Source organism: Branchiostoma floridae, chromosome 8, assembly GCF_000003815.2.
Source record: "Branchiostoma floridae strain S238N-H82 chromosome 8, Bfl_VNyyK, whole genome shotgun sequence".
In the NCBI taxonomy this organism is placed as follows: Eukaryota; Metazoa; Chordata; class Leptocardii; order Amphioxiformes; family Branchiostomatidae; genus Branchiostoma; species Branchiostoma floridae.
This window is the reverse complement of record NC_049986.1, coordinates 12,046,077-12,072,403: the sequence shown is the minus strand read 5'-3', so window position 1 is coordinate 12,072,403 and position 26,327 is coordinate 12,046,077. Positions and strand designations below refer to the sequence as shown.

The window sequence follows — 26,327 nt, the reverse complement described above, 5'->3', positions numbered from 1 at the left end:
AATACCTGACGTCGTCCGACGACTTCTGGATTAGTGCAGCGAGTCATTCATCTTTTTATTCTTATTCCCTTTGACATAAAAGACAGACATAGTCATTCATCTGAAGAAGGTCGGAGTGTTCGGTCGAAAATTTATGGTGAGTTCCTTTTTGTGTTGGAACAGAGTTTAAACTTTTTCAATAAGGAATTTACCAACACAGATGAGCTTTCATTCAGACAGTTCTGTCTTATCACGATTCTTTGACAAAACAAAAGCAAACACAATATTTCGAGCAAAAAGCTTCACTCACCGGATATACACTGCCATGAAAATAACATGGCGGGCATGTTGTGGTTGGAGCTAATGTGGTGCCTTCTGTTGAGACGACAGTTGTGGTAGTGGAGCCTACTGTCGTCCCTGTAGTTGTAGTGCCTTCTGTCGACCCTGTAGTAGTAGTGCTTTCTGTTGGCCCTGTAGTAGAAGTGCCTTCTGTCGACCCTGTGGTAGTGGTGCTCGCTGTCGACAAAAGAATCCGAATGATATTGTATTGATGTATTCCATATGTAGGACAACAGGAAGAATAGCTAGCAGAAATGTCAAGCTAATTGCAGATCCAAATAAAGTCTGAGTCGAAGTGTAATCATCAAGCAATGGCTCATGACAACAAAAAGGCATTGCTTACAACATGACTATTGCAGTTTGTAACATTTGAAACATCTTACCTGGTGGGCATTGCCAGATCTTGCAGCAGGGGTTGTAAGGATCCTCCTCCTCTTCAGGTTGGGCTCCGTTTACACACGTGGGTACTGGCACCGTTGGGCATTGTATTGGCTGGCACACAACTTGTCCACACTCGCAGGTGCATTCTTTACAGTGGTAGGTCCACCATGCTCCACTCTGTAAGACATCACAACATATATGAGGTGTATCTCCTTATTCCTGCTTTCCTGACTATCAGTAAACACAGTTCTGTCTTTATTGAAAAAGTTTAAACTTTGCTCCAACACAAAAAGGAACTCACCATAAATTTTCGGCCGAACAATCCGACCTTCTTCAGATGAATGACTCGCTGCACTAATCTGGAAGTCGTCGGAAGACGTCGGGTATCAGCGAATCATAAATGGCGGGAAGGCGAAACCTGCCACCAGTTTCCCCGAGTCGTACATCGGGGAATCTGAACGACCATTGAAAACCCGATTCATGGAACATAGACGTCGCAGCTCAACATCCTCAGACGTATCTCAGCATATACACGTCGAATCTACGGGCCACTCCGTGTCTCTGGACCAAGTTCGCATCTTAGACTCTGAACAGGATTGGTTCGTGAGGGGCCTCAAGGAGGCTATTTACAAAAGGGCACATCAACCCTCGTTGAACCGTGATGGTGGCAGGTTTCGCCTTCCCGCCGTTTATGATTCGCTGATACCTGACGTCGTCCGACGACTTCTGGATTAGTGCAGCGAGTCATTCATCTTTTTATATCTTATTCCCTCTGACGTAAAAGACATAGTCATCCATCTGAACAGGTCGGAGTGTTCGGCCGAAAATTTATGGTGAGTTCCTTTTTGTGTTGGAACAGAGTTTAAACTTTTTCAATAAGGAATTTACCAACACAGATGAGCTTTCATTCAGACAGTTCTGTCTTATCACGATTCTTTGACAAAACAAAAGCAAACACAATATTTCGAGCAAAAAGCTTCACTCACCGGATATACACTGCCATGAAAATAACATGGCGGGCATGTTGTGGTTGGAGCTGGTGTGGTGCCTTCTGTTGAGACGACAGTTGTGGTAGTGGAGCCTACTGTCGTCCCTGTAGTTGTAGTGCCTTCTGTCGACCCTGTAGTAGTAGTGCTTTCTGTTGGCCCTGTAGTAGAAGTGCCTTCTGTCGACCCTGTGGTAGTGGTGCTCACTGTCGACAGGAGAACCCGAATGATATTGTATTGATGTATTCCATTTGTAGGACAACAGGAAAAATAGCTAGCAGAAATGTCAAGCTAATTGCAGATCCAAATAAAGTCTGAGTCGAAGTCTAATCATCAAACAATGGCTCAGGACAACAAAAAGGCATTGCTTACAACATGACTATTGCAGTTTGTAACATTTGAAACATCTTACCTGGTGGGCATTGCCAGATCTTGCAGCAGGGGTTGTAAGGATCCTCCTCCTCTTCAGGTTGGGCTCCGTTTACACACGTGGGTACTGGCACCGTTGGGCATTGTATTGGCTGGCACACAACTTCTCCACACTCGCAGGTGCATTCTTTACAGTTGTAGGTCCACCATTCTCCACTCTGTAAGACATCACAACATATATGAGGTGTATCTTTTTATTCCTGATTCTGCCTAATCACGATTATTTCACAAAACAAAAGCAAACACAATATTTCGAGCAAAAAACTTCACTCACCGGATATATATTGCCATGAAAATAACATGGTGGGCATGTTGGGGTTGGTGTGGTAACCTCTGTTGAGACGACAGTTGTGGTGACTACTGTCGTCCCTGTGGTAGTGCTGCTTACTGTCGTCCCTGTGGTAGTGCTGCCTACTGTCGTCCCTGTGGTAGTGCTGCTTATTGTCGTCCCTGTGGTAGTGCTGCCTACTGTCGTCCCTGTGGTAGTAGTGCCTATTGTCGGCCCTGTGGTAGTGGCGCCTGGACCTGTGGTTGTCGGTACTCCGGTAGTTGTACAAAGATCACAGCATAGCACTCGCACTTCGTAGTCAAAGCAGACTGGGACGTGCGTCTGAAGCTGCAGTTCACCGAGACAAAGCAGTCCGACTGAAGCGTCGCATACCACACCCACCTGCCCGGCTTGGGCAACGTCGAGATGCTGACCTTCGGAATTAACATCCACAGTTCTACACTGAATGGCATCTGGCTGCTGGCAAAAACTGTAGTAATGCTCCCTCAGGTGAGGATATGTTTCATTGTCAGTCGTGTCGATAATATTATCGGAATTCATCCATTCGGACCATTCGCAGCAAGGAGGAACTGTCGATGGTGGGACTGTGGTAGTGGTGCCTTCTGGTGTCCGTGTGGGTGTGGTTCCTGTCGTGGTGCCTGGTGTGGTGCCTGGTGTGGTGCCTGTCGTGGTGCCTGGCGTGGTGCCTGTCGTGGTGCCTGGTGTGGTGCTTGTTACCTCACTTACTGGTGTTGTTTGTGTGACAGGTGTGGTCTGTGTAACGACAGTTGTAGTTTCTGAGACAGCTGTTGTAACCAAAGTTGTAGGGACAGGGGTGGTTGTACACGAGGGCACTATCACTGGCAATGATGTAGGACAGACTTCAACACACTCTCGTGTGTACTCATTCAACAAAGTGCCATTTGGACAAGTAGGGTGACAACCCGCCAGACACGGAAGGGTGCATTGGGACCATTCTTGGTTCTGACAGGTTTCCTCACATGGCCGGCCGCATGGATGGTAGTGCCAGACACAATCAACTTCCTCTGCATTGTAGTCCTCGCACTGTGTAGCTGCATGGACAATATGCGTTTCCGACATGTTCGTATTGCAGATAATGACATAATGTCTATACTGAGGTAATTTCTAGTGATGCACAACAATGTCGTCCATCATTTCAGGACAAGGTAAAAATTTAACAAATGAGTGGCAACTTTCCATGGATATAAGCGTTGTTTTGTCCTACAACATGATTTATATGTCTAAACAATATTTAACATAAATGTCTACGTAGCAGTAGCTACTCCTACATTTACCCTATGCTGTTGGGGATACAGATACATGTACGTAATGAATGACAACGAAAGAACTCACGACACAGCTCCGGAGTTCGCCATCGGATGGGAATGCCAGCTTCACCGCAGGCGTGTGCGTATGCAGCCACAGCGGTACAGAAGCACTCACAGTCCCCTCCCATGTCACATGAACAGGTGTCATCAACGCAGGCGTCGTACCACGGCTGGGGGTCAATCTATGGAAAATCAGGAAAATGAACAGTTAGATTATCATCCATCCTTTAGTATGCCTCTCTAGTTGACTATAAAAAGCTACTCAAAAGTGGTTGCTGTGAGATTCTTTAAAATACCAGTGTAATGACCAAGTGAGCAAAGTTTTCTCCTTGCTTTCGGTAGGCAGGCTGTCATACCAAAGACTTAAAACTGGTACATGATGATTTTTCAGCTCGGGAAGCATGTGGAAAAGAGTATACACACCACTACTATTGGGCTAGCCCCTGCAGTGATGGGGTGGTTACGCGTTGCTGTGTTGCCCAAGGGCAATTGAAACACCTTGTGCACTATATCTGGTACTGAAGGACTTAAACTATCTAACAAATTTATTGTATTTACTATTCTTTTGATAAATCTGTTCCCTGTTAAGGCCTACGTTACATTTCCAAGCCGGTCGGGCAACTTTCGGAAACGCAAAGTATTAGATAAAGGACACCAAACTACACAAGATATAAAGAGAATAATCGTGTGCATTACTTCTGTATATTTTTGCATAAACATTTCTATTTTTCGTTTCCACAAAATACCCGGCCCGTCCCCGGTTTGGAAATGTGACATTAGCCTGCCAAGGAGTCCTTACCGTAGCATGGCATGGCTGAAAGACAGATGCGTGTATGATGGCACACTGTCGCCGTGCCCAGGGGACGCGGTGGTGGTTGATGAGGCACGGACTGAGCCATAACGCCGTGTTATTCTGGTCATCCTTGTTGTCGAGGGTTGTGAGGCACAACGGGTTCACCTGCAGGGAAAATAGAGCTCGAGCATATAGGCATATCAAAGTCATCAAGTTTCGGCGGAACACATACTAAAAATTACGAACAGTTCAACAAAGATGTTATGGTTGACAGGTGAACTCTATACAAATGTTTTTTTTTTTTCATTTGGAATAAAAAGGAAGCTTTTGTTGCAAAAGGACGTTATCAACAATCCCTATTAGTATATATTGATCATTGAGGATGAAGATACGTCGATGTAGGTTAGACATCCAGGTAATAAGATACACCAAAAAGTAGTTACTCAAGCAACTGGACTGACCGTTTCAATATCATATCCAGTTGCTTGAGTAACTACTTTTTGGTGTATTGAGGATGAAGGCACGTTTACCTGCCAACTTGATGCAAACTCCTCAGGCTGTACGGCGACGTCCAGTGCCCTGGTAGTGAAGTCATTCGCCTGGTTCCCGTCAAAGTTTCCACACAGACCACACACGTTTCCTCTAAAACAAGAGCAACCACAGGGGTCAAGCAAAAGGTATTTATAGAATATTTCAACCAAATGTGTCTGTCATGATTACAAAATAAATATTACACCATAAAACCTCTCTGTGGTAATCAGTCCCTTGCACGTCAGCGGAAACAAACACGGTTTCTACATGTTTGGTTTGGTTTGGTTTGATTAGTGACTGGTATGTCACTTGTCTTCCTGGAGTCCGGGCGAATGATGTAAATCACCGTATGGCTGACACGAGACGGGGGTTCACCAGGCCTTCATTCGGGCAATTTGAAATAAATTACCTAGTCCAGACAGGTTAGCTGAAAATAAAGTACGTTGTTGTGTGTAAGTACAACTCTTGTTACCTGAACTCCGGGGACAGTTTGACGTACACACGGGTTCCGAGGTCCCACATCACCGTCAGGCCATGTTCAGTTGTCAGGATGAGGAAAAATCCAATTCCTGTCATTAAACCAATCGAGTTATTCATAAAATTATCAATACAGTAAAATTTAGCCACTTCATATCACAAACTCTAACTTTTACATTGAATATCGACTACAACCTACAAGGGAACCAAAACAAAATCACTTTTATACGGTTTGGGCATTTCCATCGTTAACAAAGTTTAATATATATAATATGTAAATATGTCCGCGTGTCACTGTTAGGAGTTGATCGTGAGCATGCTAGCAAGGCCGTCTACGGTTGGGAGTTGGTCGGTGAGGTTACCTGCTAGTCATCTGCGCCAGCTGGCGATAATTTTTGAAAAAGTAATTATGTGAAATTCACATTCTTATCGGATGCGATGCTTGAGAGCGAATTTGAAGCCATAAAAATAGGATGTATTCCATGTTACCGACCTGGAGTTGGGAGGTGCTAAATGTGCTACAGGGGGTTAAGGTGTTCTCACCGATTGGTCAGAGGCGCAGAGACAACGAACACAACTTACGTCTAAAGTTGTACACCACACTGACGCATGGGTCGTGTATCCCCGGGAGCGGACGAACCTCAGGTTCCCCTGGTCGGTCCTTGTAGAAAATGATCTGCACGGTTTGTAAGGTGATGGTGATGGACTTGATGCAGGTCGCCCCCCACAAGCCGCACCGCTCGTTCTGTACCTGCACGCGGAAGGTTCCTTCAGCCCCGCCGCAGAAGTCCTGTAAAACATAACTTGTTTCATCACAAATAAAAATGATACACCATAGAAACCATACAAGGTCAGTTTTCAGCGAGCCATACGTTGCAACTGATGAGGTTGATACGGTCAGTATCTGAACTGAGATAACGTTAACTCTTTGCGGTTCAACGCAAGCGGGAACAAGTTTGAGAGACCATTGCCTCCTTACTCAAAAAAGTTTATTGTATAAGGTAGAAATTGTGGCATTCTCACCGTAGCGAGTTCGTAAGCACAGGATCCATAGAACTGATAGCGGTACCCATCGAATGTGATGTAGTGCGAGTCCCCATACGCGGTGCAGGTTCCAGTGCAGCCGTGTGTGGTGCACTGCCAGTCTCCACCCTGACATGTACTGAAGGGGGAAACGGGACAGGAGAGATTCAATGAGACTTCGAGGGCCAAAAGAGGACTTACATTTGCGCTACACATTGCTTAGTGGCATCTAGTACCGGTCTCAACAACCACGGTATTCTGCTAACGATGCTACCCATGCCACACTGGAGCCTCCAAGGGGAGAAATTATCAATCTTGTTGGGTACCATTGATTGCAGTCCATTTGGATGGTTTCTCCGGATTGATAGCTTTGTCCGTTGTGGTGACAAGGACACTCGTAGGGCAGGACGCACTCATAACCGTCTTGCACCAAACCCCCTGGACACATACATCCTGAAACATACAGATTCAAATGTTAGGTTTCTTATCATATCGCTTGGATAAATATCAATCATATTACTATACTGTCAGTGAAATTAGACGTGTTGTGGCTTTGTGCCACAAGGGAAGAGAGAGTTTTACTGTGTGATTTATGACTGTTACAGATCCAAAGAATATCTACATGTGTACAACATGATGTACCCGAGATACACTGGTTGGAGATGCACTGGTCGATGATGTGCATGTTCTGACATGTCGGTCTGCACTCTGTGCCTTTGGAGCCAGGGTTGGCGTAACAACTGAAGAAGAAGAGTGGCGGCATACATCTTGCAAAGCGACCTGCAAAAAGGCAAAAAGTACAAATCAGAGATGAAGTAAGTATTGTGAGACAATCAGAAATCTTTTAGGTAACTTAATGACTTGATGGTAAAGGAATACAATAACCCCGTTCAACTTCGGAAGTTCGGGAAGGCATCTGGTCAACCACAAACTGAGATATTAAAAGATTGCATGGTTACAAATTTGTTATTGTTTTAAAATTCATCTTAATGAAAATGAAATAGTCACGCCTACCCTCCCGATTGGGCAGTCCTCCCACAGCCGTGTCTTCCGTTGGTTGGACGGAGGAATCATAGCACTCCATTACACCATCCTGGCAATAGCTGGGGAGAAAGACCGAGTCAAATGAGTCGTCACTCACGTGGATCCCATTTCCTGTCATTATGATCTTAAGCCCAAACATGTCTTGTCAAAGATCTCAAGGAGGCAGTTTCTCAACTCATCCCATGACTGACGTCTTTATATTCATTTCTCTTTCTTAATGGCTACGACCTTACTACGGTACTCACCATGTTGATCCCTTCCTATGGATGGCTTCATTCGGCCTGTAGAGTTCTCCGTGGTGGTAACAGGGGCACTCCGACGGCAGCACACAGTTGTCATCTTCGTCAAGGTACAGTCCTGAAGCCAGAGCAAATGGCTGAAATATTCATCTAACTTGTGGATACTACATCGCTTTGACTGGTCACTGTGCTTTCCCTCTGATACTACATCCCTTTGGGCTGGTCAGTGCTTTCTCTGGCACATCAGATTTTCTCTGGCAAGTATAGCCAACCGTTACGATACTATCTTCATGTGATCTATTTTCTTTCATCTTATAAGCAGACAATAAGAATCTACCAAATGGAACTGCTTTCAGATACTGTTAAGCCTTGATATTCGATAAATCTCTTAACAGCGCTCTTTTAAAGTTTTAGTTGTAAAAGATCTTCCTGGAAACTTTATTTTCTGGTGATATTATGGAGATACTAGTATGTCCTTGGTGTAAGATGCAACATTGTAGTGCCGTACCTTGTGGACAGTTGCAGCCCTCCACACACTCGTCGTCGCAGCCCTGGATGGGGTCCGACAGCGACCTGCAGGTGGACCTGCAGGAGGATCCACACTGCTGCAGCTCCTGTCCTCCACTGCACTCAACAGCTACAGCAGGGTAAGGAAACAACCTTTCTAACACTTTACACAAAATAGTATGAGAATAAATGTATATTTGCTTGTGGATATGTGCTGAGTAATCCACTTCCATTACAATGATGTTCTACTGTCTTGGTAGATCCTACGGTAGCATAAGATAACTATCAAAGACTGGCAAAGGAGTCAAGCAGACCTAGGAGTGTGTTTAGGTACCGTAGGATTAACTTTGTTCTACAATTTATCAGACAAAAAGTTATATATGAAGGGCTTGAAAATGATTATGAAACTGTAAGATAGAACTGGTTATAACTCTCTCTGCGACCTTAGATTTGACAGAATGAATTGCATAGAATTCGAAAACATATTTTTTACGACTTATGTGTTTTGTTGTCTTTTTCAGTCACACTTTTATATTTTGTATGATATTCCCAGTGAAATATCATACAAAACGAAATGAAATCGAAGGTTACACATGTACCTAGGTCGCATTTAAGGTCGCAGTGAGAGCACAGCGCCATCGCCGTCTAGTGGAGCCTGACCGAACGTTAGATTTTATGTTGCATTTGAAATTGTAGGATTACAGGTATTGCTGCATACCATCGTTTTGTGAACTTACGGCATAGTTCCGGGGACCTCCATTCCACAGGGGCGTGGTTCCTCGCACAGGCCCGGCCGTAGTTAGCAATAGCTGAGCAGAGACACCTCTCTCCCAACTCACACTCACACAACATCAAATAGGCACTCCTGTTGGGTAAAGAAAAATGACATATTCAATTCAATGTTCAATATGAAATGGCTGCTGTACTAACAATGGCCTTTGGAATCGTGTACACCTGTAAATGAGATTTGAATGTTTTTAATCATAAAATCGTAATAATTCAAGCATGAATATGAAGGGATGAGGTACTGAAAATCAGGGACTGGCTGTAAGTTTCACAGCAATGAATTATGTACCTTGAAGTACGATTCTGGCCTCACAGCTCGATGGCAGGCAGCAAAGAGGGGACTGTTGATGACACCACACATGGAGTTGGCATAGTCGGCTGGAAAATAAGTTGGATGAAACCATCGAATTTCAATAGTATCACTATAAATGTGACCCATTCAACAACAGTTTTTGGTTGTTTTGTGCAGCATAAGTTAATACAATCAAACATACCGTTCTCGGTTTATTTTGCAGCGATTTCCTTAAATTCAAAATCAATTGGTCGATACAGAAACATGACCTACTTTGATCATGTATAGCTATTGATATTTGATAGTATTTGATTACCTCTCTGGGTATTCACCGCACAAGCCTCCAGGATTTGATCCCTGGGCACGTCTAAGCAGTCGGCGTTCGCCTTCCAGCTGTTACCGAAGGCTGCTACTGACGTCTCGGGAAGGCCCTTCACCGTGAAGTCGTCCAGTTGGTTCCCGTTGAAGTTTCCACAAAGTCCACATGTTTTGCCCTAAAACGCGGAGTTATTCCAGTATCGTGATTCGCAGACCATCAATAGAACGAGACAAACTACGATCTGCTAGATTACGTAGTTTGATACCCAACCTAGCAGATCACCTTTGATATGCATCTTAAAACGAAGACCAACTGAAAGGTGCCATACAATGGTGGCACTGATGGTACTTCTCTGGCAGCTCAAACATCAACAACCAGAGCTTTATTAGTTGCTGAAAATGTTAACATGACCAAATTAAAACAATCTAGAACCTAGAAATGCAAAGATTTGGCACAACGTAATAATCTGAATAAAACATACAAAGCTCTTTTCTTCCAAGAGAACAGCTGTGGGCTGCACAATATTAGCCATTACCATCGGCGACTCACAATTCGTACATAGCTTTGGCTAACAGTGCAACACAAAGTTAAGCGGACAAGTTGGAATCTGTTCTGCTGTAGTCATACCTTAAAGTCCGGACTGACGGTGACGTACATACGAGTCTCGCCGTCCCATTCAACGATCAGGCCAATTGGTGACGTCAGCGTCACGAACATGGACGATGATCGGTGGATGACGATATCATCTACAGTAACAAAAAACATCCAAGTTCTTTAATCTAGCCTCCCATTTGATGTAACCATTAATGAGACTTGATTATTTAACACATTATATAGTTGGTCTCTATTAGTGAGATAATGTGATTGCACCCCACTATCACATTATTTTACTAGTAAGAGATACATAGTTGGTCTCTATTAGTGAAATATGTGATAGCACCCCAGTATCACATTATTTTACTAGTAAGAGACATATAGTTGGTCTCTATTAGTGAAATAATGTGATAGCACCCCTCTATCACATTATTTTACTAGTAAGAGATACATAGTTGGTCTCTATTAGTGAAGTAATGTGATAGCACCCCAGTATCACATTATTTTACTAGTAAGAGATATATAGTTGATGTCTATTAGTGAAATAATGTGAAAGCACCCCACTATCACATTATTTTACTAGTAAGAATGGTAAGAGATCAAATTGTATATACTGGTTAAATAATGTGATATAATTGTGCCAATCACTATCTCATGTGAAAGTAGGTATCACGTTTTTCGACAGAAACACTTTTTTGAACTAAAATAATGTGATAAATATACCGAGCTCATTAATGGACTTAAGAGGACGGTTTTTATTTTCTGGCCCTCGCCATCCCGACACAACCACACGCGCGCGCGCGCACACACACGCATGCACACGCACACATACACATACACACACGCACACATACGTATACATACACACACACACACTCATATACATACATACTCACGCACTTACACACACGCACACCGTCACCCTCACCTTGCACGTACGGCAGTGTCACCCCAACGTTTGCCACGCTGACGGCCCCTCCCTGGTGAAATGTCACCATGACGTCCTTCCCGGAGGACTTCAGGACGATGGTGCCAGTCTTGGTGCAGGTGACTGCCGAGTCCAGGCCGCAGGGGAGGTTCTCCGTGTAGACAGAGAAAAGTCCACTCCCACAGTCCTGCAGAGGTGTTAGGGTCATTGTGAAAAGATTGGACACTTGACCATAAAAAAATCATGTTTACCATTTCCATAAAATATAAGTCGTTCAGTTTTTTATTATGATTCTTACCTTGACTGCTCTTCTTCTGTATATGATGATACTTAGTCATTTAAGTTATTTATCTTCTGGTCAATTGTGATTTATTTTTGGAAATCTCGCCATACGATACCCGAATTTTGTCCCATTAGTGTTGACCTCTGATCTCTCTCAATCACCTTTAAGTTCACCATATATTATTACCTCCATGAAATGTCATGGAATGGAGGTTATATTTTCTGTTATGTGTCTCTGTCTGTGTAGATGATTACTCAAGAACGGCTGGATGGATTGGTTTCATACTTGTTGTGTTGGTGGGGTGTGATGAAAGCTCGAATCGATGTGATTTTGGGCGCCGTATCTGTCGTTATAATTGATGTATAATATCAGAACCCCCCCCCCCCCTATATCTGCGATATATTGGAACAGGCATCGTGCTTTAAGTGTTTGTTAATGGGCTTAGCTCCAAGCAGATAGTGAGGTGATTTGTATGACAGCTGTTTGGGGAACCCCGAGTTTTTTTAATATGATAATTAGTTTTATTTATGTCTGCTTGGGATATCATGGCGATGTGAAGCGTAAGTATAATTGTAAGAAGTTGAGGTACATTTCACGGTAATGCTTAACAGGTATGGATGTCTCACATACTGTACTGCTGATTTGAGTGACATGGTGATTAAAATGCCATTAGGTCCTCTCATCTTAGATGGGTTGGGTGTCAGAAGTTTTATGGGCGATACAGATGTTCTGATTTCGTTACGATAAGGGACAGTTGTTAGTTGTCTCTTTCGTAGCCAATGGTACTTGTTTTTTAGCAGACGGGGTTGGCGCCAAGTATTCATCTTACAGTTGATGTAGGGCTATCAGAGGAAAGTATGCATCTCATTTTTGTACCGTGTGAACAGCTGATGTTATGACATATTGGTGGAAAATCAAATCAACATCTGACTAAAGTTGGCCACATCCCTTCTTCTTTCTGAGTTCCCCAACTTCCTCCCACCACACCGCTTTGAGGCACACAGTCGAACCTCAATAATGCTGACAACCTTAGACAGTTTAAATGCCAAACATCAAGCTTAAGGAACACCACGCTACCATATGCCGTCGACCTCTTAAACGCACATTACACAATTAAGTGTCACATTTTAATAATTACTAATCAGATGGACATCCTCTGTGTTATTAAATAAATACACCACTACTTTCCCATAACATTTATAACCATTACTCTCAAATACAACCGACTATAAACATACATAACATCCACTAAAAAGCAATAAATATTTCATGGAGGTATGAGGTCCCCGAACTCTAGTTTATGTATATTTCTTTGTCCACCAATTCTTTTATTCTTAACATGTATTACCGTCAATGGACTCCAGAAGTGTAACACCATTGTAACACTAATGGGGATCTGGATGAAGCAAACAAACATATAAGGCATCTACCCGTTGACAGTTTTCCTCTATCGATGACCTGTAGTTGAGAATCGTGTGCCTACCTTTGCCAGCACGTACTGACAGTCGCCCATAAACGTGTGCCTACCTTTGCCAGGACGTACTGACAGTCACCCATAAACGTGTGCCTACCTTTGCCAGCACGTACTGACAGTCGCCCATAAACGTGTGCCTACCTTCGCCAGGACGTACTGACAGTCACCCATAAACGTGTGCCTACCTTTGCCAGCACGTACTGACAATCACCCATAAACGTGTGCCTACCTTTGCCAGAACGTACTGACAGTCACCCATAAACGTGTGCCTACCTTTGCCAGAACGTACTGACAGTCACCCATAAACGTGAACCTCCGCCCGTCAAACGACACGTAGTGGGGATCACCGGTGGCCGAGCAAGTAGCTGGGGGTGAAACATTCAGGATTTATTGTATACGTATGCTATCGAGAACTTTGGAATATGATAGCGTTGAAGATGCACAGCCATTTGTGTGTTACCAAAGGCCAATGAACAATTTGCGTTTGGTTAGAAAATAAAATGAGCCAAAATATAATATCTCTGAGGCTGATCCAGATGGAACAAATATGACACAAAATAAATAAAAAAATGCTGTTTTAGAACAGATGAGCAAAGACTTACCTGGGCAATCAAGTTCCGTGCATGTCCACTTTCCTCCTTCACAGAAGCTGCAATGAAAAAACAATTTCTTACTTAATGCAACCTCAACCGTTCTCATACGTAGTGTACCTGACAGGACAAGAAGGGTCATTAGCGATATGGTTTGGAATATGAAATGCAACAAGACCAAGACAGAAACGTGTTTTCAATAGTCACGTCCTAACACCCATTACTTCTTTGACATAAGTCATAGCTTTCCCTACTGCCCTGTGATGATCTCCATACTGAATAGTCACAGTTACCATTGGTTGCATCCTTGCCGCGTGGTTTGCCCCGGCTGGTACTCCCTGCCGTTGTGCAGGCAGCTACAGTTGGTCTCTGGTACGCAGTCGTTCCCATGATGCACCGTACCGGATGGGCAGAAGCAGCCGTCGACGCAGTGTTCTGCGCATGCGTAGCTGGAGTCGAGGTTGCGGCAGGTACGCGGGCAGGCCGTGCCGCATTCTTCATACGTCTTTCCGGCTGGGCACTCGTGCCCTGGATGGGGAAAGGTAACGCGTTACTGTGAAATGTGAATTAAGTATCATAGAATGAACTAAATACTTGTCAGAAATATGGTCTACTTATGCATACTAGTAAGTCATTCATCTGCAAGAAAGAATCTCTTCTATTTACCTTTGAAGAAATCTGTGATACAAGGTGTAGCGATGTGCTTTGCTTTATCATGGCCTTATAACATTGTCCGTGAGATAAAACTATGAAAGCAGGCGGAGGATTGACTTACAGCAGAAGTCCTGGCTTCTCCAAGACAAGACCACCTCGCTGTGTGCGCATGCGCGAGAGTACTGGGTGAGCGCGCCACACAAGCACTCGTCACGTGACTCGTACGCACAGCTGCACAGGTCTGACACGCATGCGTGGACATACGGCGTAGGGTCCATGGCGTTTCTGCAGGGTCTAAAGTCGGCGCTCTCCGACAGAACACTACAGATCTGGAACAGTTCCTGGAAAAGGAAGTGAAAAAATTTATTAGAACTTGGTCTCGGACGTAGTCTCGTGCTCTCGCGAGACTAGGTCACTCCGTGAACAAGATGTGCTACAAAATATCGAAAATTTGGAGGTATGTACCTATACCTTTAAAAACTGTCACTGTTAGAAGAATATTGAAGTAACTGTATTTCTACGTGCCTGGTGAACCTCTTCAACAATGATTAGAACTTGATTTATCTGATCACGTATCCACTTCATTATGAGATAATGTCAAATCATCAGTCGGAATCATAGAACATAATGCAGTGTTAGAAGAGACAAACCTGTAGTTCGTCCCTTGGTATTTCACCGCATGTTCCGGGCGTGTCAAACGGGACAAACGGGCAGGTTTCGTCCGCTCCCGTCATCCTCCAGTTGTTACCGAACTCCATGGTGTTGTGCAGCAGTTCTCCTGGACGGTTTAAAAGAAGCAAAAAAAGATGACAGATGAAAGATACGTGTAAGTTGCCTCCTTGTCATAATAAGAGTCTTCGTACATTTGTATATTGAAGGCACCCTAGCCTTATTACACATTAAGTATGTTACATATCATATACAATTTCCTTTGAAGTGGTTCATGAAATCTGTATGACTGCCAATCATTGACAAAAAGAAAAAAAGAGCCTAAAACGTTTTTTTTATTGGTTTACATATCAGTGGTGATGTACTCTAGCATAGCTAATATAATCATCACCACTAGGACACTTGAAAATAAAATAGGCAAAGGACAAAACAATGTGAGATAAAATAAAGTACAGCAGTGGGGTAAAACGTTTCATTACCTGATCTTGACCTATAGTCATCAGCATCAATCCCATTGAAGTTTCCGCAGAGCCCGCACGTCTTGTTGTGGTGGTCAGCGTCCAGTTCAACGTACACGCTCCCGTGACCGTCCCAGGACACCATCACACCGATCGCGCTGTACAGCCGGACATACGCCCCCGTCGACTCCACGTTGATGCCCTGGTACGAGTACGGCAACGACACCCTGAAACAGGCGATGGAGACGATTGATTAGGCCTACGTCACATTGCCTAACCGGGGCCCGGCCGGGCTGTTTGCGGATACGAAAAATTAAAAGCTCATGTCAATTGATAGGTACAAGTCATGCTGTTGAATTATTTTTGTACAATGTTGTGTTTTTGTTATCTTTTATATCGTACTTTTTGTTCCCCAAAACTGCCCGGCCGTGTCCCTTTGTGGAACTGTGACGTTAGCCTTAGAAGTCGTAGTCTTCCACACAAATTGTAACCACCCCTAAAGGCTTTGGACACAATACAGTTCTATAGAGCAAAAGACAGCAAAAGATGACAGTATGCATTATGAGATGATATTATTGTATACTACGTTAGTACAAGGCTGATTATGTACCTTTTGTCATTAACGGTGACATGGTGTCCATCTTTATGCTGTATGGTCACGTCAGTGTCCCTGATGCGTAAGTCGATCCTCAGAGTACATCTGTCCACTGTACACTCACCATCCTCACGTACCTGGTACATGAAGGGGGTGAAATACGTCAGTAAAACAAGCATACAGCCAAGATGTCTCACATTTTCAGGGTCTGATACTTGTTTTAATTCCTTCATTTTAGCCTGTGGATTGGTTTGTTGGGTAAGGGCGCGGTCACATAGACTGTGTGATCGTCGGACGATTTTGATGCCATAGGATTTTCAAGTAAATCCAGTGCTGATGCCATCTTCAGCACTGGAACCGAGTGCTGAAAAAGGAGGGTGAAGCTTTCGTAGTTTTGCATTTTGCAAGTTTCAAGCAGGCCGTGACAGAACCAACCACCGACTAATCCAAAACAGTATTTTGTGTACCAAGACAGTTGAACTGTGCAAGAGGCGTACATGATTGTCCTCCAAAATGCCGGAGGTTAGCCCTTAGAGGACACAGAACGTCTCAACCAGATAGTGAATAGTGCAAATCACTGGGGCTAAGTCTTACCATGACGTTGAAGTTATAATCGATGCAGTCCCCGGCTAGGAGGTAGCTGCAGTCGGCATGAGCGGGGAAGTCGAAGTACCGCCCGTCAAACGTCAGGAAGTGCCTGCCGCTCCAGGCCGAGCACACGCGCCCGGGGTGGGTGGAGGCCGCTATAGAACATGATTGTGTCTATTATATTAATGAAATAATGTGATAGCACCCCTTTATCATATCATTTCACTAGTAAAAGATTTAATAACCGGTCTAAATTTGTAAGCTAGAGAAAAAATGTGATAGCACCCTTATATCACATTAATTCACTAGTATATAGAGAGTCATTGAAATAACCGTTCGAAAACAAGTTATCACAACATTTCCAACTATCACGTTTTCTGTCCTAAATTACTATTCAGGGCTAAATAAATCTGCTGAATAACCAAGTCTACATAACAGACATTTAGAATAAATCACAGTGAAAGCTTGAGTATTGTTTGGATCTTTTACGTGAATATTTTTAGACAGCCAAATGAGCATATTTTACATAAATGTACAGAACATTCACTGATAGGAACGTTTATGAAGGTTAGACATCCAGGTAAATATTTCACTGATAGGAAATATGAACAAAATTGTGGAGAAATGAATTAGACATGTTCGAATTGTATAGACATCTCTGTTGGCATGGAGGTATATTTTTAAAATTTATTGCATTGTTGGTTGACATTATGATCATTATCTTAACTATAAAGGTTAGATGGAGTAATGCTGTTTAACGATTGACACCTAATCTTACCTCCAAATTGTTGCATGGCGTCATTTTCGAACAAGCCTGTAACAAAATTACTCAGTTAGACTTTATAATCTTACGATAAGTAATACAATAAGTGCAATACGTTTTGATGATATGTCACAAATAGCTTGAGTCAGTGATAATTGCAAAAAAAAGGAAAATAGATATGTCTTACTGTATTGGCATCTGGTCCCTCCGTAATGTTGTACGCATGCGCACTGATTAGGTGCTGTACATGTCCCTCCGTGAAGGCAGGGTTCGTCACATGATGCTGTTGAGGGTGGAAAAAAATACATATCAAAACATTGTCTTAAGATATTGGAGTTTTCTTTTACGCAACCTATAATGTCTCTCATCTGTTAAGGTTTCGATGTCTGTCAGACATCTTCCTCAGAGCTTCTGACTGGAGTTCTGCTTCTCGACGTTATATTCATAGACTGGTGATATTCATAAACTGGTTTGGCTTTCTGTTTCATTTCCTGACTTTCATATTTCCTGATCAAACAGTTATGATGTCTGATAATGATTTACAGATATAACTAAATAGACATATATGTCCAAAGGACTCACGAGTTTCACAAGTCTTGCCGGCCCATCCGTCCATACAGCTGCACTGTTCAGGGGCCACACAGAGGCCTCCGTTCTGGCACCCATTCGTGCAGACAGCTGGAGGGAGTAATGTTCAGATCACCTTTAGTCACATATTGCGTATGATACTTACAATATACATTACACCGGGTTCACACGTACGGATATATATTCAATCCGTACGGAATTCTTAGCCTTTACCAGTCTCCACAGGTCGCTGGAAAAATAGGAGAAATTAATTGGAGAAATATATACAGATAACATGCCAGATGAGTTATAACGTTAGCTGTTCCAGGAGTATAGTTGTCAACCAGCTAACTTCGTTGGCATGTTTTCTGGCTACATTTGTCCAATTTCAATTGTTTTTCCAGCGCCCTGTTGATTCTGGTAGAGGCTAATACTTCCATTCGGACTTTTAAAAATATATACGCACGTGTGACCGACCTTTATAATGATGTTCTTAATCACATGCCCAGATTTAATTCAAACAATTCTATGATAGGAAGCCTTTTGTGAATGAACCTATACCCATGACACTCTAACGTAATTAAAGTTATCAGGGTCGCTTAATTGGTGATATCAATTAACAGCCTTGTCGTCCTACCGTTACTTCTTTATCTATTGGGCGTCTCAGCTTATGACGTGCAATGACGTCAACACTGACGTCACACCCGGCTACCATGCACGCACGACCTTACACACCCTATCGTTATTGCTCTGCAACAGTCTCGCCCAAAAGTGGATCAAAAACAATCCAGTCTACTAAGATACTGTAACGACATTTTAAAGGATTCTCAAACAATGACGTTTTCCGTCCATGATTAATAGGTGGTTGTCAAAGTTGTAAACTTACGGGTTGCACAGTGGTTTCCTTTGTACCCAGGTGGACATGTGCACACGTTAGGCTGTGTACAGGCGCCCCCGTTCTCACAAGGAGGCGAGCAAACAGCTGCAAAAGGTCAAAGGAAGCACTTAAAGTTCGCACACTGCTAAGAAACAGCTGCCTCGAGTACCTCATTTACTTTATATATTATTGTGTATGTACATGACCTTCAGTTGTACGCACGGAAACGACGAGTCGGAAATCTACCGGAAAAGAGCTCTCAGATGGATGAAGTGCGAAGGCTACTCCAAATGATTGGCGTTCCGTTTTTATCGTTTGTCACGAAAGTCACGATTCTACAATTATTTTGTGCATATGATATAGGAGACCACACTTGCGTCAAGACTAGGAAATAAATATCTATATCTGTTTACAGCTGGTGGCAGCAGCTGGTTATATGATACAATGTACATGCATATTACACTGAACAACCTGTCACACCTGACTGTTAAGGTGTACTCTCACTGCACTTGTGTCAAGCTTGCGTCACTGCGGGGTTCGTTCACTGCGTCACTGTTTTGTTATTTTCTCCGATTTTTTTGGTCAAATTTAGATACTGCGTAATACGTAAAAGTATGACTTAGAAGACGTAAAAATACATAGAAAGTAAGAAAATTCTTTCTTTATCTCTTAAATTCGTTGAGTATCATTCCAACCCCGCAGTGACGCAAGCTTGACGCAAGTGTGGTGAGAGTGCACCTTTAGCCATCGCAGTATACTAGTACTTTGTGGCAACGGGCTCCACTCTACAATAGTTCAAGGTTGATAACTCTGGTACTTGAAGGGATGACTATTTCCTGTTCTTTGTTCAAGGAAATCAGTTAAGATGTTGTACCTGTTTGACACCGATCTCCCTTGTAGCCACTCGGACATTCACATTGGTAGGGGGCTGTACAAACACCTCCGTTCATACACTCCGGGTTGCACAGGGCTGCCAGGAGAAATACAACATCCAATTAATCATAACACGGGCAATATACATTCACTATCAAGGTTTGTACGTTCGGTTGCCCCTACAATGAGTATACACTTATTAAATCTCATATCTATTTTATTCTATTGTCAACACATTCGGCTGGTGCAATAATTGGATTTTTGTTCTCTTCAAATGGTAAGAAAACGGACTGTAAATAAACTATACGATTATATATATATTGGGACAATAAATCTACAACACAATGGTGACCACTTGGATCATATATAAACCATTGTTCTTGATCTTAATTGCTGAGTGCGCGCGTGACTCACCGTTCTCGCAGGTGTATCCATGGTAACCTTCGTGACACAGACACGTGTTCGCGCCGATACAGTCACCGTTCACACAGCTCGGCAGGCACAGCACTGAAAACATACCCAAGTCATTTCTAGTTAGTTCACGGCTTATCATACTCTCCAAGCAGAGGCTCAGCTCCGTCAGTTTATTTTTGCCGTGTTTGTAGGCGTTTTCATCGGGCTATTTTGTGCTGTTTTCCTACCAAGATAAAGAAAACAGCACAAAATAGAACGCCCGATAAAAACGCTTCAAAATACGACAAAGCCGAACCTGTGCTTGGAGACACCAGATTTCTTTTGTAGATAGATCTCTCGAGTGCCTTTGCATAAATTGACGGACCAATCAGCATTCGTTTTCTTTAGAGCGCTTTGTCACCAACTAAACTTTTTTTTAAATAATAGAACGAGAAATTATCAACCACTGCTTACGCACCATCTTTTAGTTCCTTGGTCAACTGTCGTTCCTCTCTTTTCTTCCTTTATCTATAGCTACACTTTCTTCAGAGCGATTTTGTCATCAACTCAACCTTGTTAATAATTATGTCAAACTGCTCTCTCTATAATCAAGAAAGAAAAGAGCTGTTCGAAGAGACCATCAAATTCCACCCAAACTTCCTCACATTCACTGACAAAAAGAAATCAGTTCTCCTTCTAACATCACAAAACCCACACATAATAAAAAAGGTGGGATCTTTCGTCTTCCACTGTCTTCGAAAAAGGAGTCGAACCCATTAACCCAGGATCTAGAGTTAGATTTTACTAGCTTTAGACTAGAGTAGACACTTGTGATTTTGTATCGTGTACATTTGTTTGAATCTTTTTTTTTTATGTTAACTGCAATTAGCCCACGGGCAAGAATTTGCAATAAACTTGACAATAATAAAACGAGACATCATCAACCACTGCTTACGCACCATCTTTTAGTTGTTTGGTCAACTGTCGTTCCTCTCTTTCCTCCTGTTCATCTACATGACTTTGTGCTGGCTCCGGACGAAAGGGACCCCATTCTTGCTTTTCTTCTACTGGCTGGGGAAGGAAGTTGCCCCACTCAGACCTGGGCACAGAGAGAAGAATGGCTTATGTAAGTAGTGATCTAAGTTGGTGGTAAGTATTAGGCGGCAATTTTATGGTACTGTGGTTGAATATCATAGTTAAAGAAGCCATGGATGGATTGCCATGATCTTCGTCTATCAAAGAGACGGTCAGGGTATCGGCAACCAGGCGACTTTCTTTGATGCTGGATCTTAAGGAGCTCATATCGTTTCGTGCCTTTGTGCTTGGGAAGGCGTGACATATGTTTGGGCTTATTTTCGATATTCCAGGTAAAGCTTACGTCACATATCCAAATCGGGGCCCGGACGGGCAGCTTTCGGGAACGAAAAGTATCCACAAACAGCTCGGCTGGGCCCCGGAAAAGTGACATTAGTCTAAATGGGGCTGTAATTGCAACAATTATACACTCAGTTAAAATGTGCCTTTAAATCTTACATCTGATACTATACCCTTAAGTATTGTGGTTACCCCATTCTTCTGTCATGTTATTGAGTGTTAATCTATTATCCGATAAATGTTTTTAAGTAAACGCTCTCTTTCGGTGTACTTTCTGCACTAGGAAACTAGGATGGAGCAGGTAGATACTAACATATCTTTCTGATGCAAATTATCTTTGTTTTACGTTGCTGTTCTTTCTTATCTATGACTATCTTCTGACTTAGAACAAACATTTTACTTATGTGTGTGCTATGAACTTGATAGCACTATAAAGCGAAGCAAATAAAGTTGGCGCGTGGTTTTAAGACCGTGTTCCAAGGTGACCGTGGAGAGAGTCCTGATTTACTCCCTATTTGTACAAGTAGATACCATCTCTTTCTAGGCCCAATCCATTTTGCTACAACAGAAACGTGCACGACATTCGTGATTACAAAGCCCAATTAGGTTTGAGACGTGATGTCCAGGTCCTGTGATGAAGCGTTATTTGTTGGTTGCCATGGTTTTAAGAGACGCTACGTCAGAGCCAAGCTTTTGTCCTTCTCGGGTGGCACCTTATTTTTGGGGAGGGTTCCAAAGTCTCACCTGCGGTCAAACGATCATTGAACTTTACTCGACCTGCGGTTTATAGTGTCTCACCTGCGGTCAAACACTATAAACCGCAGGTCAAGTAAAGTTCAATGATCGTTTCCTAGTGAAAAGTCAACTTGTGTCCTGGGATCCTATTGGACGGGCTTCCTTACGCACAACATTTTATGTGACGCCTTTTTAGGCTAACGTCACATTTTCAACCAGGGCCCTGCTGGGCTGTTTATGGAAACGAAAAATAGAAATGTATGCGTAACAATATACACAAATAATGCTCACGACTATTCTCTTTACGTCTTTGGTGTCTTTTATATCATCCTTTTCGTTCCCGAAAGCTGTCCGGCCGGGCCCCGGTTTGGCAATGTGACGTAGGCCTTGATAATCGCACGTCGTACTCATATAATACCCATCCATTGATGAAACTCCATGAGAATTATATATTCACCAGTCATATAGCTTTTATCGATTGATTGTGACGAAACATTTTCTCTCTTTTCAAATTGGGTGAATCTTAAATAACCGTCAGTAGCACCGACTGGTACATGGTTGATTGCTCAAGTTTTAATAAAATTTCATGCACACACAAATATTTCCTACCTATAACTTCGTAGGTAAGGACAATATACATGATACTTACGTAGTATCCACTGGCATGGCTCTCTTCGCCACATGGTGGTTGTTTTCTCGGCTGGAGGACCTCCAAAGACTGGCAAAGCCACAGCCATCTGAGACAGAAACAAGCAATCATTCATTCTGCACGTAAACTACTACGTATATAAATTTCGATAAATAAGATAAACAATTTTGATACATGAATAAATAAAGACAGCTTCCAAATTGTCTCATTCGTAGTCTCAAAACACAAATTATCACTTTCCCACAAATAATATTTTCTATAACATCAACACGAATAGTTGACATTCAACCGTCTTGTCCACAACTTACCAGCAGTATTGGCCAACAGAAGTATGCCGAGGAAGACCAGGGCACATGGCAGCGCGGCCATTCTAAAACAAAATGGAGATGTACAATCTTTACGGAAAGAAGCTCCCAGTGATCAAAAATGAAATATGAAAACCAACATGGCTTTAGATGATTAACATAAATGCGACATGAAATGGGAACATAAAGATACTGTTAAGGAGAAGCGCCTAACAATGTATCTTGCGATGCCTCAGAGAATGTCCTGGTTTCGGGTCTTCAAGTTCATCAAGAGCTTTCTTAGAATCTAAGGCCAAGGCCGGGGTTCGTTTACTGTGGCACTCGTACTGTTATGTCATTTTCGCGATTTTAGATATTGCGTAATACGTAAAAGTATGAATTAGAAGACAAAAAATGCACAAAATTCGTTCTTTATCTCTGGAATTCGTTGAGCAATCTTTCGAACCCTGCAGTGCTGCACCGGTGCCCCGGTACTAGGTCGGTAGTTAGGTTATCGTAACATGGCAGTACAAATCAGCATACTCGTACTACTAAAGTATTCCCGATCAACAATGACTAAGGCCTACGTCACATTTCCGAACCGGGGCCCGACCGGACAGCTTTCAGGAACGAAAAGTATGATATAAAAGACACCAAACTACACAAGACGTAAAGAGAATAGTCGTGTACATGATCTGTGTGTATTTTTACGCATACATGTACATTTCTATTTTTCGTTTCCACAAACAGCCCGACCGGGCCTCGGTTTGGACATGTGCCGTTAGCCTAAGACAATGTTAGGCTTAGGTGACATTTCCAAAGCGGGGCCCGACCGGGATGAAACGAAAACTCTATATGTTCCTAAAAATGTACACAGATCATTCCCATGAATCTTATTTTGTCATTAAAGTTTTGTGTATTTTTTTATCTCTTTTATATCATTTTTTTGCTCCCGAAAGCTGCCCGACCGGACCCGGTTTGGCAATGTGACCGAAGCCTTACGTAGGTACTAGATCGGTAGTTATTATGGTATCGTAACATGGCAGTACAAATCAGCATACTATCCCTGACTGACATGCTACAGCTATAAGCACACTTAAGGATGACCGACCAGCATAGTTAGATCTCCCGTTAAACTGAGTCATTTAATGTCAAATCTAATGGCTTTTCTACGCACAGAATAAGCACCGCCGTAGAAGAGCAATAAGCTATCCTGATGTGTCATATTAGAAACGCCTTATGATAATCGGATCACCCCGCCATTAGTGGCTGAGTTAGGAAATCCCTTGAGAACGCCGTTGAAGGCTACACTTTGGCTACTGCTGTCATAATCTGTTGCCTTATGGCGCGGTCACATGGGTCGTGCGATCAGGCTGGGACAGAACCAACCACCGACGAGGATCCAGCCTTTTGTGTAGCAAGACAGCTCGACTTTGTAGGACACATGCATGGCTGTCCCCAAATATGCCCGAAGTTAGCGAAACGTTTCTCTTTGTTACACAATTGCCGACTCAGAAATACAAAAGTTTAGATGCGAACGTGGGATTTAACACTGAAATTATCCAAACTCCAAAATTTGATCTCCAATAAACTTCATTTAGTTCGCATGGTTTAGTTTTCTCCTAGCTACTTTGAATAGGTCCGGATGCGCTTTTGTGCAAGGTAACCATTTTATAACCACTTATGAATGTTGAGTTATTGCTCGGTCACATGTATACTGCGCTTACCTGGTAAAAGCACCGCACAAAGTAAAATCATCGTAAATAATGGCTTTCTTGGGAAACTCCTGCAAACTTCAGCTGACGTATTACGGAAAAGTCAATCTTAGATCCTTGTTAGTGGTTGGTTCTGTCACAGCTAACTTAGAAATTCCACTACACCAAAATCGTACGGCGAACTACATCGAATGTGGACGCGCCGTAACTTTCTTCCGAAAGAAGACTTGACCCCAAACGTTGACTTAAGACCATCTCAAGTAACGTACTGTTAGTCTTCAGGGATGAAGGAAAGTGACCATACAAGTGTTATGGCCAACACGTTAAGGAAACACCGAATGAGGTCAAGCTGGTTTGATTATGTTTATCTATTTGGAGATGATAGCCCGTGTCCACACATGTGATGAACACGGTGGAACGGTGGGAAAGTGTATATTCACACCCAAATAAACAAGACTGTGGGATAAGACGCTTCTATACAGATAAAAACCGTTGCGCTGTAACCAAAGCTATGGAAAACACTGCAGTTTGTTGACCGCACCAACTGTATACGTGCCTGTTCGCTTTTCGTAAATGAGTGTTTTCATACCACGATTTTAGAACGCATGAGAGGTACTTATAACTTATAACAACGCCATAAACGTGTGCCACTGCTGTTTAAGATGCACTACAATGCTCTAAAAGGTGTTTATCTATTTATTCTCGTTACAGTACTTTGAAAAATCATCTTCTGCAAGGTTCTTGCCATAACTGTAGACTTCCCGCCATTCTACCTAGAACTATACTTTGCCAAAGTTAAAATACACATTAACATACACATGCAAATAGTCCGTGGTTGCTTTCTGGCAAGAAGTACGGACATTATGAAATGTATATCAATACGGATTAACGAGAAACGAGAACTTACAGTTTGGCCGTCACCCGTAAGTCACCCATGCTGTCCAAAGCCGGACTGACAAAGCTGGGATTTGTCCGGCGCTACATGCGCCCCAAGTGCGTAGGAATTTTATACCTTTGCTCTCTTGAGCGCAGCTGACGTCAGTTTGATGGCGATTTATAATGAAATTAAAAGAGTTGAATGGAAGGGCAATAAAATATATTAGTTTTTAGCGACGTGTTTGGCTAAGGAACAAGGCAGCGACCTGTTGGCAACTTTTCACGTTGTGCTCTTTGTACCTGGTCTCCCCAAACACAATTATTTACTGCCGTGATTAGAGGTAAGATTAATGAACTCAAGGAAATCTAATTAGTTGTTTTTGAAGTCAAGTTAAAGCCTATCTCCAACGGCTATTCACCAATGGCTGGAAGCTTGTCTTTGAAAGTTTGTTGAAAATTATCGTGACGGCGTGCTGGGTGGCAACGCTGCGTTCGCGCCTAGCAACTCGTGCGGCGTCTTCACAGGAAAAAAGCTTTATTGCTGGAAGAGCGAATTACAGAAAATCATTATTCTATCATCCGTCACGCGGTCCAGTGGCCCCTACTATACGAAAGGAGTAGGAACGCCCGTCTTACTACATTCTAC

General features: G+C 42.8%; 2 protein-coding genes and 1 long non-coding RNA gene across 3 annotated transcripts in view; all 3 read right to left on the bottom strand.

The window, feature by feature from the left end:
• LOC118421754 (mucin-5AC-like) overlaps window positions 1-8,984 on the bottom strand; it is a 38,536-nt gene extending 29,552 nt beyond the window's left edge. Inside the window, exons 1-13 of the mRNA XM_035829255.1 lie at window positions 8,945-8,984; window positions 8,347-8,475; window positions 7,845-7,956; window positions 7,570-7,658; window positions 7,198-7,335; window positions 6,882-7,008; window positions 6,556-6,694; window positions 6,115-6,322; window positions 5,528-5,624; window positions 5,055-5,166; window positions 4,531-4,689; window positions 3,757-3,913; window positions 2,640-3,455 (exon numbers count right to left, since the gene is read on the bottom strand). Coding sequence (XP_035685148.1) covers window positions 2,640-3,455; window positions 3,757-3,913; window positions 4,531-4,689; window positions 5,055-5,166; window positions 5,528-5,624; window positions 6,115-6,322; window positions 6,556-6,694; window positions 6,882-7,008; window positions 7,198-7,335; window positions 7,570-7,658; window positions 7,845-7,956; window positions 8,347-8,475; window positions 8,945-8,984 — 2,323 coding nt within the window. The remainder of the gene's footprint in view (window positions 1-2,639; window positions 3,456-3,756; window positions 3,914-4,530; window positions 4,690-5,054; window positions 5,167-5,527; window positions 5,625-6,114; window positions 6,323-6,555; window positions 6,695-6,881; window positions 7,009-7,197; window positions 7,336-7,569; window positions 7,659-7,844; window positions 7,957-8,346; window positions 8,476-8,944) is intronic.
• A 202-nt stretch (window positions 8,985-9,186) lies between these two features.
• LOC118421753 (von Willebrand factor-like) lies at window positions 9,187-21,619 on the bottom strand. Its single transcript, XM_035829254.1, has 20 exons — window positions 21,615-21,619; window positions 21,008-21,147; window positions 20,070-20,162; window positions 19,657-19,752; window positions 18,792-18,887; window positions 17,921-18,016; window positions 17,354-17,389; window positions 16,582-16,730; window positions 16,003-16,124; window positions 15,414-15,619; window positions 14,916-15,043; window positions 14,387-14,606; window positions 13,905-14,139; window positions 13,624-13,670; window positions 13,295-13,386; window positions 11,265-11,451; window positions 10,370-10,488; window positions 9,740-9,917; window positions 9,421-9,509; window positions 9,187-9,210 (listed from the first exon to the last, which is right to left on the bottom strand). The coding sequence occupies exons 1-20, from the start codon at window positions 21,617-21,619 to the stop codon at window positions 9,187-9,189; spliced, it is 2,358 nt and encodes a 785-aa protein (XP_035685147.1).
• A 1,185-nt stretch (window positions 21,620-22,804) lies between these two features.
• Window positions 22,805-25,809, bottom strand: LOC118420644. The gene is made up of 3 exons (XR_004831776.1): window positions 25,713-25,809; window positions 23,115-23,176; window positions 22,805-22,894 (listed from the first exon to the last, which is right to left on the bottom strand). It is a non-coding gene; the product is annotated as an uncharacterized LOC118420644 (long non-coding RNA).
• Between the last annotated feature and the right edge of the window lie 518 nt (window positions 25,810-26,327).